Raw genomic sequence first — 16,936 nt, forward strand, 5'->3', positions numbered from 1 at the left:
AGTTTGGTATTTACCATAAAAACTCTTTAAAAAAAAGGCTGGTCATGCGAAAATATGATTGACATCTGTTACAAAATCGTGATTGTAACAATTTTGACAAAAAACCTTCACAATCAATAAAAAAATAATCAGTGGATAATAATATACCTGATATTTTTGTTTGGTAAAATAATAGTATAACATATTATAAGAGCAGCAGTTAGAACTCTGTTGATGTTAATAATTTTAGTAGCCTATTCATCAAAATTTTTTTAGTAACCTAGTATAATTTATAAAAGCTTCATTCAGCATTAAACCTATAACTGATTTTTACCTCAACCTATAATTTAGAAATAATTTTATGGATCACTTTTAACAAGTTTCAACAAAATTAAAAAAAACTTTAAACTTTATTAATTATGTCCAAAAATTTAATAAATTTTTAATTTTATCCTCATTAAAAGAAGAAATTCATGATAAAAATTTGAAGATGTAACTTATAAATAGAATAAACAAATCTTTTCTCTTTACTTTATAAATAGGATTAGAGGGAGTAGGATATTAGCAACTATTTCATAATTATAAAAAAAATTAAAATATTAATATTTTAAAAATTTGTACATCTTTGTAATTATATCTTCATTAATGTTTTTATATTAGTGCTTTAATAATTACAATTGAAATTCTAATGAGTATTTTTTTTACAAAATAATAAATAAAATAAAAATCTCTAAAAACTTTAAGAAAATTATAACATTTTGAATATCAAAATGTTATTTACATTTAAAGAGATTTTATTATCATTTTCTCTAAATAATATGTGTAACATGCTATATTTTGAACCAATCAAAATTTTTAAAATATATCCTATATTGTGATCATATGAGTATATTTTATAATCATTCTTTAAAGTTGTGAGTATATTTCATCTATTTAAAAATGTAAAATATTTTTTAAAAGTTTAAATATTAAAAAATATAACTAATGTACTTTTATAAAAAAATATTTTTAATAAATAATTTATTTTATATTTATTTTAATATTAATCATCTCATTAAATAAATATAATTATAAAATAATATTATTAATTAAAAAATAATTAATTATTTTAGTAAAGAATGTAATCCAATTAAAAATGTTTTATAACATATGTCCCAACTCACGCACGTTACTTTTTTTTTTTTTTTTTTGGTTTAAAAGGACTTCAAAAGTCAACCATAATTTGGGCATTTGGCAGATGGAGGAGAGATGGGGTCAAGCCTCAGTTCAAAGGAACAGAGGCAAAGGTCGTCTAAACGAGGTCGTTTACTGTTCGGCCTCGCCGCCTCCAAGAAACCCGGTGAGCGAGACGGGAATACAACATTGAATTTCGTACCTCATCATCTAGTTTAGACCCGAACCCAGAATACCACGCCCCCCCCCCCCTCTCTCTCTCGGGGTTCTCCTCCTTTTTCCTCCCTCCATCTCTCTCTCTCTCCTTCTGTCGTCTCACACTACGAAACCCTAGAGAGGGCTTTCTCTCTTATTTATTTTTCCTCAGAAATCAATACTATGCTCTGATCCTGGCTCCTTCGTGGATTCGATTGAAGAGGTGAGTTTTTGGTAGCATTTTTCCGTTGGAAAACTTCAGTTCTTGCTCTTTGAATATATACGTCTTCTTAGGGGCAACTTTGGAGTTGAATGGTTTAGCTATATGGTATTATTGATGGATGATGGTTTTCGCGGATCTGGTGTTAATACGGTCCCACCCGAACGGTAGAATTTAATATTTACTCTTTCAAATTGTATATTTATCCAAATTTTCTGCGAGTGAGGATTTGATGAAGGGTTTTGCTTAGAAATTATGATGTCCTTTTTATTTCCGCACAACGATTGGGGTCCAACCTAAGCCGGAAACTTAGTTACATATGCAGGAGATCATAACGTTTCTAGAGTTCCTGATGATAACTAAAGATGTATTGCTCCTATTTTTCATTAATCTTATCGTGGGTGTACAGTGTACAAATTAAGCAGATGATCTCTGAACGCGTATGTGATGGACGGAGTTTATTTTATTTTTTTGGGTATCAAGATCCGTTTTCAATTTATGATGCTTTGGTTAGTAAAATTTTTGCGTTCTTAGTCTACCCATTTTGGTGGACTAAACCATTGATAACAAGAAATAGTCATGTGGACTGGTCAGCTGACGGTCCCACCTCTGACATGATCACATGGCTGATTGTCATTGATCTAATTTAGATCTTTTTTAACCATGTACCGTGGAATTTCTCACTTTTACCATCTGTTGACAGTCTAGTTACAGCCATGTTGGTGTAAGCCTTATGGTTAACTTTGAGCCTGGTTTGTTTATGTCAAGATGAAGAACTAAGAGTTAAAGGTCAAGCTTCTTTATTTCCCCTCTCCTCTCTTGGTGGTTTGGACTATAATGGTCACAAGGAACACATCGATCTGTAAGTATGACATCAATTCAAAAGCAAAACTTTTGAATTTCACTTTCATAGGGTATTGATTGGGGTTACTAAATTTGTGCTTGGTCATAATACATATTAATATTATGGACACGAGTTTGAAAGGCTATATCAGCATGGAGGAGAATTTTCATTGTCTATTTTTATTTCAAATTAAAATTAAAATTATATATATATATGAATATGTTTTTTTTCAAAAGTCAATCCTATTCCCTTTTTACAGCTTTAAGGTATTGGCCTAGAGTGTGTGTATCTACCTCTGTCGACTAGTCTGCTAGAACATTGGAACCATTGATATTATTCAATTGCTATTTATCTAAGTATGGCTAGTAAAAAAATAGGCAAAGGATACCTGTAACTTCACAGGATGATTCGAGAATAAGATTGATGGTTAGTGAAAATAATTTCAAACCCGATAATACATTGATGCCTCCTGAGCTCAGAAGCACTGATACGTGAAAATGGCCAGCATGTTCGTGTCGGATACATACTCCGACATGGACACGCCATCGGGATGCAGAAACTTGCCTAAAATTTTGGAAAATTGCCATGTCCCCATATCATATTGTATTGTATTGTACCCATATTAGTGCTTCTTAGCTCTTGAGTGAGAGTGACTTTCTTGAAATAAAATTTCGTTGTTTGGAGACTGTAATAATGTACTGGGTTTTGTTCAAAAGACATTATTGTAATAATATTTTTGTAACTTATATTATGGTTTCAAAATCACGTAGAGAACTATATGTGATGTTGGTCTTTTTAGCTTGGTTTAAATATTTTATCTTATGTTTTTTCTTCATATTTTAGGTACACAATCTTTTGATTTTTTTTTCCAGTTTATTTATCAATTTGTTGCCCTATCTTATAATATGATTCATGATGTGGAAATACTGAAATAGGTTGGATGGATTCCAGATATGTAACGCTGTTGAAAGCTTTTCTGTCTTTATGACAAAGATGCCATTTTTTTCATTTAATTAGAATTGTAACTCATATATTATCACTGAGATTTTGTCTAAAGTTTTATTTTTATATTTACTGTAGCTTGAGTTCGGTCAACAAAGTATAATGGATGATGATTGTACAGATGGATAAAATGTCTGCTCCTTCATCACGGGAGCGTGCACAACGCCTTTATGAGAAGGTAATTTGTATTTCTTATTGGTTATTACCAAGTGGTAAATCTACAAGATAACCAAACAGAGAATTATCTGTGTAAATCTCACATTTTGCTGAGCAAAATGTGTTAAGAAATTTGATCATTGATACTTAACTCGCATGCTTTATTGGAATTATGATTTAAATAATTTTCTCTCCTTATTTGAAAAATCTGGCCATGTTTAAAGGGTTGTGGTAAAAGCATATTCTTGAAGACTAATATTATATCTTGTTATCAGTAAACTCCTGTGAAAACTATTTGTCATTAGGACTCTTGGATGATTTAGTACTTTGTGGCTTTTACCATTGCCAACCTTCATTGGCCAGTGGGTCTTGTGGACAACAGTTGTGCTCCCATGTTTGCATATTTCTTATTTAGATGTGTTGAATATTTTGGATTCTTACTTCTGGTTCTTTTCTGTTCTTGTTTCTTTGTTGAATATGTTGGATTATTTACAAAAATAAATCTTTGAAAATTTATTATTGTACCCTTGTGTAAGACCCTCTACCCTATTTGGGATTGATTAATTAACCAAACTAGTGATTTTAAAAACCCACTTGAAATTATGAGCTCCTTTGTGTTCGTTTTAAAAATCACAAAGAATTCTAGAGAATCAATTGTAACTGTAGAATCAATTTAATCTTCACCGTCCATTAAGGAGGTGGAAATTTTCTAGAATTAAGGGGAGGTCTATAAATACCTCACCCCTCCTCATTTGTAAACTCTGTTGAGTTTTCAAAGCAACACTACTCTTACATTCCCCAAGCTCTCTTAACTATCCTTTGCCCTTAAGCTTTCACATTATTTATGAAATACGTAACTTGTGTTGTTTAGCCTTATGCAATAGATGTAGCAACTAACAAAAGAGCTTGTCTTATTAAACTGGTTTGTGGATGCCTCATTTTTCTTTCTGCAATGGTTATCTTCTTATTCCCTCAAATCAATGCATAAGAAAGCTGTTTCTGAGGGATGAATCCTGAATGTATTTTGTGTAATATGTTGATTTATTGATAATTCAGAACCTTGAATTGGAGAACAAGCGCCGGAGGTCGGCTCAAGCACGGGTTCCATCAGATCCAAATGCTTGGCAACAAATGCGTGAGAACTACGAAGCTATAATTATTGAGGACCATACATTTGCTGAGCAGCACAATATTGAGTATGCCTTGTGGCAGTTGCATTACAAGCGGATTGAAGAGTTGAGAGCATATTTCAGTGCTGCTCTTTCTTCCACAAGCCCAAATTCCACACACGGGATCAAGGGCCCTGCACGACCTGATAGGATAACTAAAATAAGGCTGCAGTTTAAGACCTTCCTTTCAGAAGCTACTGGGTTTTACCATGATCTTATTATGAAAATAAGAGCGAAGTATGGTCTTCCACTGGGCCACTTTGAGGATTCTGAGAATCGAATTGTAATGGAAAAGGATGGAAAGAAATCTGCAGAAATGAAGAAAGGTTTAATATCTTGTCACCGTTGTCTGATATATTTGGGTGACCTTGCTCGCTACAAAGGACTGTATGGTGAAGGTGACTCTGTAAATCGTGAGTTTGCAGCAGCTTCTAGTTACTACTTACAAGCTGCATCTTTTTCTCCATCAAATGGGAATCCCCAACATCAGGTTTAAGTCATTTCCTTAAATATCCTTAATTAGTTTTCTGTTTTAGATCTCAATTTTTTTTTTTTTTGGGGAATTGGTGATCATGGTTATTATACTCTCGTTTGATAAATTTTTTCTTTTCAGCTTGCTCTATTGGCTTCATATTCTGGGGATGAGCTAGTGACTATTTATAGGTATTTCCGGAGTCTGGCTGTGGAGAGCCCATTTACAACGGCAAGAGAGAATTTGATTGTTGCATTTGAGAAGGTATTTCAAATGTGGTGTCAATTTTGTAACATTTTTTTATCATGAAAATACCAAATCTTGAGAATTTTCTTCCGTTCTTAGTTTATGTTGTATTATTTAACTCTTGACATTATTTATGTATTGATGATGGCTTGAATACTCAAGTATTATGATAGTAAATTTGGCCAGTTGAATCCTTCTTACTGTTTGATTCTGGAACCTAACTGCCTTACAAAATAGAACTGTCTTGAGCACAATAGCATCATGCAATCCATGTAACCAACCCCACTTAATAGAACAAGGCTTGTTATTATTGTTGTTTGTACTTACGTGGCCTTGGCCTTTTTGCTTCATATTTATAGCAGGGGATCCTTTAAGTAATTGTCTAGTGTTATTCTAACTGGATATTCTTTTATATCATGATAGAATCGTCAAAGTTACTCACAGCTTCCTGGTGATGCCAAAGCTCTTGTAGCTAAGGTATCTTCTGGGAGATTAGCTGGCAAAGGAAGAGGAAAAGTGGAAGCTAAACTGGCAGCGAAGAGTGTAGAAGCTAGTCCTAAAAAAGAGGGAGCATCTAATATAGAGGAGAGATACAAAAACTTCTGCACTAGATTTGTCCGTCTAAATGGAATATTATTCACACGTACAAGGTAATTATTCCCTGATTTTTTTTCCCTTTCTCTGCTTAGTTCTCCGTTTGCTTTACACTAGATAACATCAATCCACGCACTTATTTTTTTTCCTCCTTTTGTTTCTTGTACCATGTTGATAGCCTTGAGACCTTCACTGAGGTTCTTTCTCTGGTTAGTGCTGGCCTGCGGGAGCTTCTGTCTGGAGGCCAAAATGATGAGCTGAATTTTGGCACTGACACTCTTGAAAATGGACTTGCAATTGTTAGAATTGTGTCCATTCTTATTTTTACAGTTCATAATGTGAATAGGGAATCTGAAGGTCAAACTTATGCTGAAATAGTACAGCGTGCTGTTCTACTTCAGAATGCATTTACTGCAACTTTCGAGCTGATGGGGTACATTGTAGAAAGATGTGTACAGCTGCATGAACCTTCTTCAAGTTATCTTCTACCAGGCATATTGATTTTTATGGAGTGGTTGGCCAGTTATCCAGATTTTGCTGCTGGCAATGATGCAGATGAGAACCAAGCAATGGTCAGATCAAAATTTTGGATTAATTGTATATCCTTCTTGAACAAGCTACTTTCAGTTGGACCAGTATCTATTGAAGATGATGAGGAAAATACTTGCTTTAATAACATGAGCAGGTATGAAGAAGGAGAAACTGAAAACCGGCTTGCTTTGTGGGAGGATTTTGAGTTAAGAGGATTCCTTCCTCTTCTTCCTGCACATACCATCCTGGATTTTTCAAGGAAGCACTCCCTTGGAAGTGAGAGTGACAAGGGAAGAAAAGCTCGGGTCAAAAGGATTGTATCAGCTGGAAAGGCTTTAGCAAATGTTGTTAGGGTTAATCAGAATATGATTCATTTTGACTCAAGGGGGAAGAAATTTGTAATTGGTGTGGAGCCTCAAAAAGTTGATGATGTTGTTATTGCTACATATTCAGGCATGCCTAATGCAGAAGAGCTGGTTCAAGAAATTGTACTGCCAAATCAACATCAGTACATGGAGGGAGATGAGGATGATGAAGTTATAGTTTTTAAACCTGTAGTGGCTGAGAAACCAGCTGAGGTGGTTAGTTCAACATGGGCAGCTCATGGAGAGTTGGAATCTGTTCAGAAAGCTTCTGAGGAGGATAAAAAATTTCATGCCAACACTATTTCAAACCCCTTGAATAATCTAAACCATCAAAATGCTTTTGATGCAAATTTTAACATGCCTGTTTCTGTTAGTGGAATGATGCCTCAACACCTACAAACAGTTCAGCCACATTCTTCAAGGTGGTTAGAGGAGATGTCTTTCGCAAACAGTTTAAAAGGTCTCACCTTCTTGGAGAATGGTCATGTGATGAAACCTGATCTTCAGGAAGCTTCATGCACCTCTAATTATGGAGCCTTTCCTGTTCCCACCCAACATTTTAGTGCTTGTACTACTGCTTTGTTTCATGGTCTCACAAATGCTCCAGAATCTGTGATACCATCCAAAGTTGATGCTGTTGCAACTTCTGGAATTGTGATTGATAATATGGTTGTGAATCCATCAACTATGCAAGCTGGTTTAAGTAAAGCTGTCAGTCGGCCCATTAGGCACCTTGGACCTCCCCCAGGCTTTGGTGCCCTTCCTTCTAATCAAGTTAAAACTAATGTTTCTGATTCAGTCAGTGGGAATCTGTTACTGGATGATTACAGTTGGTTGAATGGATATCAATTGCCTCCATCAACCAAAGGTTTGGGCTCTAATGGTCCCCTTACTTACTCCCATTCAAATTCCCAGCAAGTCCTTAACAACAATGGCCTTGGGGGGACAGTCAGCTTCCCCTTCCCTGGAAAACAAGTTCCACCTGTGCCACTTGATGGGGAGAAACAAAATATTTGGCAAGATTATCACACTCCTGAACCCTCAAAAATTCATCACAATCAGCAGTTGCAGCCACATCAACAGTTTGCTGCTGGAAATCAACAATTTACTCCACTGCCTGAGCAATTTCAAGGACAGTCGACCTGGACAGGTCGTTACTTTGTGTGATGTCAGTACGAGAGTATGGATGGTATGCATCAATGATAAATTAATTACTGTTTGCTTAGGACATGGCTTAAATCCTGTTTTTCAGATATCTAACAAGCATGTTTGAGTTCCTTGTAGGTATTGTGAATGTGCTGCTCTTTCTTATCCATTAGCACTCCTCCTCAGCTGCTGTGGCATTGAATATTGTTGGAGTTTATTTGGCCTTGACTCGTTGCGGGCACTTGCTACTAAGAAAGGTGAGTACTGATTCATTCTTGAACTCCATAATTTTACTCATGTGAATTAAGCAACTTATGAATTGCTGCGAGCTGTATTTACACTCAGTCCTCTATTTTATCCCATTGCATGTTGATGTTTATGTTGTTTGAACATAGTAGCTGCTACTAGCTTCTCAAACAAGGGAATGTGTTGGAAATAGCTGTTGCTTCTACGTCTGAATCCCTGAATGAAGGCTTATTTAGTGTTTAGTGGTGAGTCTACGTCTGCTTATTCGATTATGCTCTGAAATTATGTAGATTTGGCTGAGCTCTCCAGCCCGGAGGAAGGATGACATCCAAGCATCTTTATGGTTCGATATTCTTAAGAAGTAAATGCCTTGTCTGGTTGGATGAATAGGTGTTAAATAAAGGATTATTCCGGTCAATTTGGGGCTTGTATCTCAATATCTCCGGGGATTACTGGTATGACAGTGGTTTTTTCACTTCTCTTATGGAAATGGCCATGATTCACCTATCAGAATTGTTGTTTCTATCATCTGGCTGCCCATGATACGCAGTGCTAACTCTTTTCCTGCCGCAAAGCTTCAGACTATATATAGTAAAGGCTGGTAGGAACAAGCTGGGTGTCTTGGGAGTCAGAGTTGGATATTGGTAAATGATTATGACCTTGGGCTCATGTGATCGAGTACACGTGTTTGCTGGAGGCATTTAGTGTATGATGAGTGGTGTATGGCTCATTTTATCCTTTTTCTTTTCGAAGTTGAGATTTTCCTGTGAATAAAGAATTCTGATGCGTGGTGGATATATTATATATACCCATCGCAGTAGGCAAGAATGTAATCAGATATCTCCCTCTATTTTGTGCAGTGTTTTTGTACAAAGTCTGGAGGGGTTATGACTTTCTTGATTTGTGTTCATCTTCTGGTGTCTAATGTGATTTCTATCTAGCACTGAATTGGAGTTTGCCTTTAGTCTATTTGCTTGATTCTTGGTCTTGTCAGGCACCGTTATGTTACCATTCGTGATTTCCCCAAACTGGGATATTAAAGGGCCAGCTTTTGATCAAATAGGTTTGAGCTTGTGACAGAGGCTTCAAAGCTTGAGCCGAGATATGAACCTGCAAGCAAGCCACTTTTAGGCTTAGGTTTGGGCTTGTGATGGGCCTAGTTGGCCTTAAAGCATTTTTAAAGGTTTACTTAATATTATGACTTAAAAAAATTCATGGCATTAAGCCTCAAACGTTTTAAGTAGGTTTTAATAAGCTATAAACTTACAATGTGTATTTTCTCTGTTTTTATTTATTAGAGAAATTGTCACTTTTGATTTTTTTTTTTGTAAGTGAAATCACATATTTTAATAAGTATTTATTATAAATTTCTTTAATTATTTCATAATTTACATTAATAAAAAACAATCTATGTTTGCTTGTGTTGATTAACACTATTTTAATTTAACTTTTTTATTTTTAGATAAAATTGTGGTGAATAGTTAATTTTTTTAAATTGTGATATAATTTTTTCTCCCGAATATATAAAAGCGGAACTAGTAAACTTTAAAGCCTACATGGTATCCCAAATAAATTATAACTTATAATAAATTTAAATAAAAATTATCTAAGTACCTTCAAAATTTGGAACTATACCACACCAATTCATCTAAACTAATAACAGTAACAACACAGCAATACAGAAAACAAGAGATCAGTCAATGGCAATGCAATATGCTAGAATTAAATGACATAATGATAATAACACCAATCAAGAATACAGAATATAATCTCTTGTACAAATGGTTTCTACAAAATGAAAGAATAAATTAAAAGTAAATAATCAGTCCGGCACGAGTCCAACTATCGATAGGCTGGTTAAAAAACTATCAATACAAGTAATAATAAAATAAACAAGTACATAATTAGAAACAGAAAAAACATGCACGTAATATTATTATATTATATTCAATTTGAGTGAAAATAATAAAAATATGACATGTTACATGCTTCATTTGAAATAATTTCCCTTCAAATTAATTAAATATTCCCTCCAGACTCATTTGTTGAAAAGGAATTTTTCAGTTCCTTATTTAGCTATAATTTTCTGTCATGAGCCTTGGCTTTTTTCCCCTTTTGGGAGTGAAAATCAGAAAATGGCATTTCATTCAAAAAGAGAAGCTTTACAACTCAGGCAAGCTGGTGGAACAAAGAATGACGAGTCCAAAAGAATACAAAAATATGCCAATTGTGAGCTTTCTTAAGGTGGATTTATACTCCCTCCATCTCAAAATATAAGATATTTTAAAAAAATTTAATATCATAAAATATAAAATATTTTGAAAAGATTCAGATTTAATTAAATAAACTTATTTAATATTATCTTTTTTCTCTTATATAATTTGCACACCTCTCTCTTTTTAATATATTAAATAAAAAATATTTTTAAAAAAATTATATTTTTATTTGAAATAATAAGATGAAAAAATTAATCTTTTAGTACTTCAACTTTTAAGTCACTTATAACTCAATCCCTCAACTATAACTCGCCGTGACTCAGTCCCTCAACTATAACTCACCTATGACTTAGTCCCTCAACTTTTGAATCATTTACAAATTAGTCCCTTAACCTTTGTTAATTTTTTTCATGTTAGCTTATATCTCACATTAATGAATAAGAAGAGAATATTTAAAACAATATATGAACATTTTTTATTTCTCTTATTTGATAAAAAAATTTAAAAAAAAATAAAAAATAAGGACCAAGTTATAGGTAAATTAAAAGTTAAGGGATTGAGTTACAGCGAGTTATAATTAAGGGAATGAGTCGCAGCGAGTCATAATTGAGGAACTAAGTTACAAGTAAATTAAAAATTGAAGGACTAAAAGATTACTTTTTTAATAAAATTGTTAAATATATTTAATAAAAATTATTTGCATATAAAATTTTATCAAAAAATATCTTATATTTAAAATAGATGAGGTACTATCCAACGCATCACAAAGTAGTTGTCAGGCTTCCTTTCGGAGTAAGGTTGATAAAAAAACCAAAGATGCCTTAATTGCCACTTGGCATTTATTTCCCATATTCAGCTGTTACATCGAGTACCAGTACCAATGTCCTTGACCTTGGTGTGACATTGATTTTATCTTCTTCTTCTTTTTTTTTTTTTTTTAGCTTTTTATGAATTGAGTAATTAATTACCGGTTGTTTCCAGCTGATTTGAAAATGATGTGCCCTTAGGCTCCATGTCCTTTTTCTTCAAAAGTATATATAAGATTCAAATATATAAAATTTAAGTGTTCTTTTTATAAATAAAATTGTTCTTAAATTATTAAATTTTATGAATATATTATACTTTTTTAAAAAATTAGTAAAATTAAAATTTATTATCAAAATTCAACATTTTAATTTAATATATAAGGATTATTTTTTTGAAAAAATTTAATAATACATTATCGTGAAATTTAATGATAATTTTAATCTTTATATATATATATTATAAAAGAAAAATTAATTATTTAGACCCTATAGTTTTAAAGCAGTTAAAACTAAATTCTTAAATTTTGATTTAATGCAAGTTAATCCTTATAATTTTAATTTAGTTAAAACTCAATCTGATTTTTTTTTATCTATTTATAATGTAGGTCCTTGCATTTAAAAAATAAAATTGTCATTTAGGAACTAATGTTTTAAGTAGTTAAAACTACAAGAATTACGTTGCACTAAATTAAAGTTTAAAAATTAAGTTACAGTTAAATTAAATTATAATGACTGAGTTGTGCTGTATTAAAATTTAAAGAATGGGTTACAATTAAATAAAAAATATAAAAATTAAATGATTATTTTTTCTATTATAATTTAGATGAGATTTTTAAATGCAATTTTTTTAAAAAGGTAAAGCACGGCTCGGATCTTAAAATATCATCATGATACTACATCTGTTGCCAAAGTGCTATCTCTGGTTGTGGCCAAAGTCCAAAGATAACACTTGTAATTGTAATTATTATTAATAATCACTGTCTTTGGTCAACCAAAGATAACATTTTAAAAGTATTGAAATTATTTTTATTTTATTATTTTGAGAATTAATATTTTATAAAATATATTTTAAAAATAAAAAATAATAAAAATAGTTTTTTTAATTTTCCTTTGTTTTTTAAAATAATAATTTTAAAATATCTGAAAGTTATTTTTATTTTTTATTTTTAAGAATAATATTTTATTTTTTTATTTTTTAAAATATTTTTTTGAAAACACGTTATCAAATAAAATTTTTTATTTTTTTATTTTAAAAAATGAAAAAGTATTTCTAAAATAGATTGCCAAACAGGTTTATTATCTTGCTTTTTCCTTTTGATAGTGGACAATTAACTCCGAAATGGCATATTCTTAATCTGTATAGATTATTTCATAATTTTGATGACAACAAACTAAATTATTTGATTGTTTTATATATTCTTTATTAAATTGTGCTCTCATTTGTCTTATTTAATTAAGATTTATTTCTGGGAATATCCGAGATTATGGGATAAAGCATGAACGTTTGGGATTTGTCTTATTAACAAAGTGTGTGTGTGTGTGTCAATTGGATTACTCAAAATCAAAATATGAGGAATTTGGTTAGGAGTACTAGGTATATAATTTTAGACATTAAAACATTATTATGAATCATGTTTATAGAAAAGTCAATATGTGTGTGAAATTTTGATAAACCATCCCACCTATCCCTCCTTTATGTCCTAGAGGATTTGTTTTGGGAAAATGAAAGATAGATCTCAGATGTTAAATTTTAAAAATTTATAAGTTCATCTCTCAATTTTATAATTTTATTGTGATAAATTTTTAATTTATATTTTAAAATTTTTTATTTATTTTTTAATTATGTTAAAATTTAAAAAATAAATTATAAATTTATCACAAAAAAATTATAAAATTAAGAGCTAAACTTACAAAATTTTAAAATTTAATATTTAAGATTTAACTTGAATTAATTGATTCCTTTGGCACCTTACACCTTCTTGTCATTCTTCCATTTTTTTTTTCAAAAAAGAAAAAAACAGACAGTCATGGAAAAAAACGCACACAACGAAGTAAATCAAACCAGATAAAAATAGCATAAACAATTTGAACAAAACAAAAGGGAAATTCAGACTTATTTGATTCTGTTTTATTTTGTATTTTTATATTCCCAAAATAATTTTGGAGAATAAATTTTTAAACAATTTTTGGAAATAAAAATAAAAAGTTTATTTGAATCATTATTATGAAAACCATATCTAGAGTGGCGAAATAAAGGGTGAAAGAATGATTTACTTATTAACATAATTATTATTAATGAAACACATGATGTTTTCTACCTTTTCTCTAATTTAACAGGACAAAAAATAACAAAATAAAAAAATGTTATGATTTTTTAGTTTTTTTAAAGCAACTTTTAATATTTATGTTTTTTTAGAAGAAATAACTTAAAAAAAAAGTTTTCAAAACAAGTTTTCTTTTATTTATCAAAGCAAAAAGGTTACTTTGAAAATAGACACCAAACAAGTCCTCGAAACCAAATTTCTAGATGCTTCATGATCCTGATCCAAAAAATGAGCCAAAGGGGAATGTGAATTTTGAAGTACAATTCGAAGAACCTGTCCTTTAACCACAATTTGAGCAATCCAGTCTGTAACTTAATGCTGACTTCTTGGGATTCACTTAAGACAAAAAGCTTCCAAATTTATTATTTAAACTTCTTCTTCTTCTTCTTCTTTTTTTTGCAAATGTATTATAGTACTTTTTTTTTGTTAAAAAATATAAAATATTTTTTAAAAAGTTAGATGTTCAAAAATATAAGGCATTGTTAATCTTTTGATGTGTAATTATTATATTTTAAAAAAAAATACCTATATTAATAATGACTTTATATTTATTATGGGATATTTAAATAAGAGTAAATATAAAAAAATAGAGTTAGTGTAAAAGTAAGTAACTATTTTATTAAGAATGAGATTTGATTAAAAATTTCTCACATTTTTTAACAGAAGCAATAGAAGTTATGAATTTTAATTGACACCATAATAAATATTTTTAATTCTATTTATAAATTTCAATCTGTTATTATCACAGTTCTTTATACCATTGATGTAAAAATTGTGTTATTAAAATAGTATTTTGCATTTGTGTAGATATTTTATTTAGTCTTATTTATAAGGTAGAGGAAGAAGAAAAAATTTGATTATATTTATAGGATATTTGTCAATTTTTAATGCTCATATTTATAAAAATGTCAATAATAAAATTTAAGAATATTTATTAGAAGTAAAAAAAAAAATTTATTAAATTTTAAGATAAAGTTAATGTAATTTAAGGCTTTTTTTGATTCAAATAAAATATATTAAAAGTAATTTATAAATAGAATTGGAGAGAGTAATTTAGAAAGAATGACATTAAAGTCTCAAAATAAGAAATATATGACAATTATATTCTTAATTAAATGTTTTGAAAAAATCAACTATAAATGTTGATTTAATTTGCTGTAAATTTAGGAATTATAAATAAAAGGTTTAAATTTTAAATATAATGCTCAATTTATAATTGTAATTATTATTTACAGTTATTTAAATTAATATTTATAATTATTTTTAAAAAAAAGTTTATTGAAACCTAACTATTATGAATTTTGTATTTGAGGTTTTATTATTATTCTCCCAATAATTTTACTACCATTGACTTGTCAATAACCACACACACAGAGAGAGAGAGAGAGAGAGAGAATGGTGACGGCACGACATCATCAATACCAAATATTTGTTGCAAACAACAACAAACTATTCGTTATTTCCCTCAAAATTCATTAACTTCACAAGCAAGCAAGTCCATTGGCAACGACCATCTTCCCAGATGTACTTTTATTAATGTCTAAAGTCAGTCTCACATTTTCACAAGTACAACAATCAAACATGTGATCCAAATAAATCAGATTTTAAATTTAAATTTTTATGTGATCATACATAACCATTAATGAAGCTTAATTATTTTTAATTCTAATCACAATATTACGAGAAGAATTTATTAGTAAATCGCAACCTTATGTTTTAAGGAAATCCCAACCATAGTAAATCATCTTGTTATCTCTTTAAAATTGATTTTCCTAATTCAGGAAAAATAAGATCAGCACATAAATACGTAAGATTCATTAATCAAGTAAGTTTAATACATTTTATTTGTATCTTTATTATTAATGGATTCTAGAAATAGATTATCTCCATTTTAAAAAGAGGGGAAAGGAGTACATTCAGATGCCATTACTTATTGAGAAAATTACAATTAGGTCTCAAATAAGAAAATTAATTATTTTTCTAGTTCATTTACAAGTTAATTTTTCTATCTTTACATGTTAAACTTCAAAATTTACAAGTAAACAGTTTTTTTAGATAATTAATTTTTTTTCTATGACCTGTACATAATTCTCTCTTAATTATTTTGAGGCTGTTTGGTAAAGGAGAAGTTGGTAAAGTTAAATGACCTCCAAGACTTTTCATAAGATGACATTTTGAAGATTTTCTTATTTTTATTTATAAGACATTTTGCGAAATTTAAGGAGTAAATATTTTTTTTAATTTAAATAATGAGCCTACAATATATGTGTAGAGACAAATAGGGATTAATCAATAAATGCATGGTGGAGAGGGAGGAATTAAGTGAGAGAGAAATACATAATTAAGGTATTTTTAATAAGATTGGATGATGTGAAAGACACCAACTAATTTGGAATAACTTCCTTATAACATGTAAACTAGTTAGAAAAACATGTTTTATTAAAAAAAAAAAACAGAGCTTGGCCCAAAAAGAAAGAGAGATATCATTTTTTTCAACATTATCCTTATCAAATTTCTTAATTCGTAATTATTTTTAAGGGACAATTATCTATTATAACCACACACTCACTCATATTTTACACCCATACCCCATAGGTAGAGACACACCCTCACAACTTCTTTTCATCTGAAAAATCAAGCACACAACTTTCTCTTTAGAAGAGGAGTGCTAATGCCACTAGGTCAGAAAGGCCTTGGCAATTCATAATTAAGAAATAGATATTGATATCTTTAACATTAAAAATAATATGTTCCCCAGAAGAAATTTCAAATTACTTGAATATTTTTTTAAAAAAGTAAATAATATATCAACTTATTAAGAAGTAAATTTCTAAGAAGCATACTTTGAGAAGTTGACTTATTAAAAACTATTATTAATTATATAACAAGCATTTTTTTTTTCAATTAAAGGTTCAATAAAAAGTCAAATACTCTGTTAAAAATTTTACATTTTGGCCAGATACTGGCTCAAATTTTTCAAAAGATTGATCTCATCTGCAAGCTATGGAAATTCTTTAGGCAATCAAAAAAATTTATATTTTTTTAAAAAATATAATAATGGAGATATGAAAGAGTACGTGACTATGTATCATGGTTTTTAAAATGTGCTGTTATTATTTTTTGGCCTTTAGTTTAATTAATTAATAATTAGGAGCGCAAACAACTTAAAATTTTGACCTAATTTGGTACCAACTCAGTTTAGCACTGTGCCATATTTTATGCCAGATGCCGGGCTCAATTGGGTCTGGCTGA

At 30.2% G+C, this 16,936-nt stretch overlaps 1 protein-coding gene across 7 annotated transcripts; it reads left to right on the forward strand.

Annotated features, from left to right (window-relative positions):
• Positions 1-1,276: 1,276 nt before the first annotated feature.
• LOC129302887 (nonsense-mediated mRNA decay factor SMG7) lies at positions 1,277-9,307 on the forward strand. 7 transcript variants are annotated; one of them, XM_054941782.1, is made up of 9 exons: positions 1,277-1,570; positions 2,271-2,433; positions 3,492-3,591; positions 4,626-5,228; positions 5,352-5,474; positions 5,880-6,106; positions 6,229-8,135; positions 8,231-8,349; positions 8,629-9,307. In XM_054941782.1, the coding sequence occupies exons 3-7, from the start codon at positions 3,520-3,522 to the stop codon at positions 8,111-8,113; spliced, it is 2,910 nt and encodes a 969-aa protein (XP_054797757.1). In that variant the 5' UTR covers positions 1,277-1,570; positions 2,271-2,433; positions 3,492-3,519; the 3' UTR covers positions 8,114-8,135; positions 8,231-8,349; positions 8,629-9,307. The 7 variants fall into 7 exon arrangements, with proteins under 7 accessions (XP_054797757.1, XP_054797760.1, XP_054797761.1 ...); XM_054941785.1 differs by having other exon boundaries at positions 2,336-2,433; XM_054941786.1 differs by having other exon boundaries at positions 2,342-2,433.
• The last annotated feature ends 7,629 nt before the right edge of the window (positions 9,308-16,936 follow it).

This window comes from Prosopis cineraria, unplaced genomic scaffold, assembly GCF_029017545.1.
Source record: "Prosopis cineraria cultivar Desert tree isolate PC_DT_omini unplaced genomic scaffold, ASM2901754v1 PC2, whole genome shotgun sequence".
Taxonomy (NCBI): domain Eukaryota; kingdom Viridiplantae; phylum Streptophyta; class Magnoliopsida; order Fabales; family Fabaceae; genus Prosopis; species Prosopis cineraria.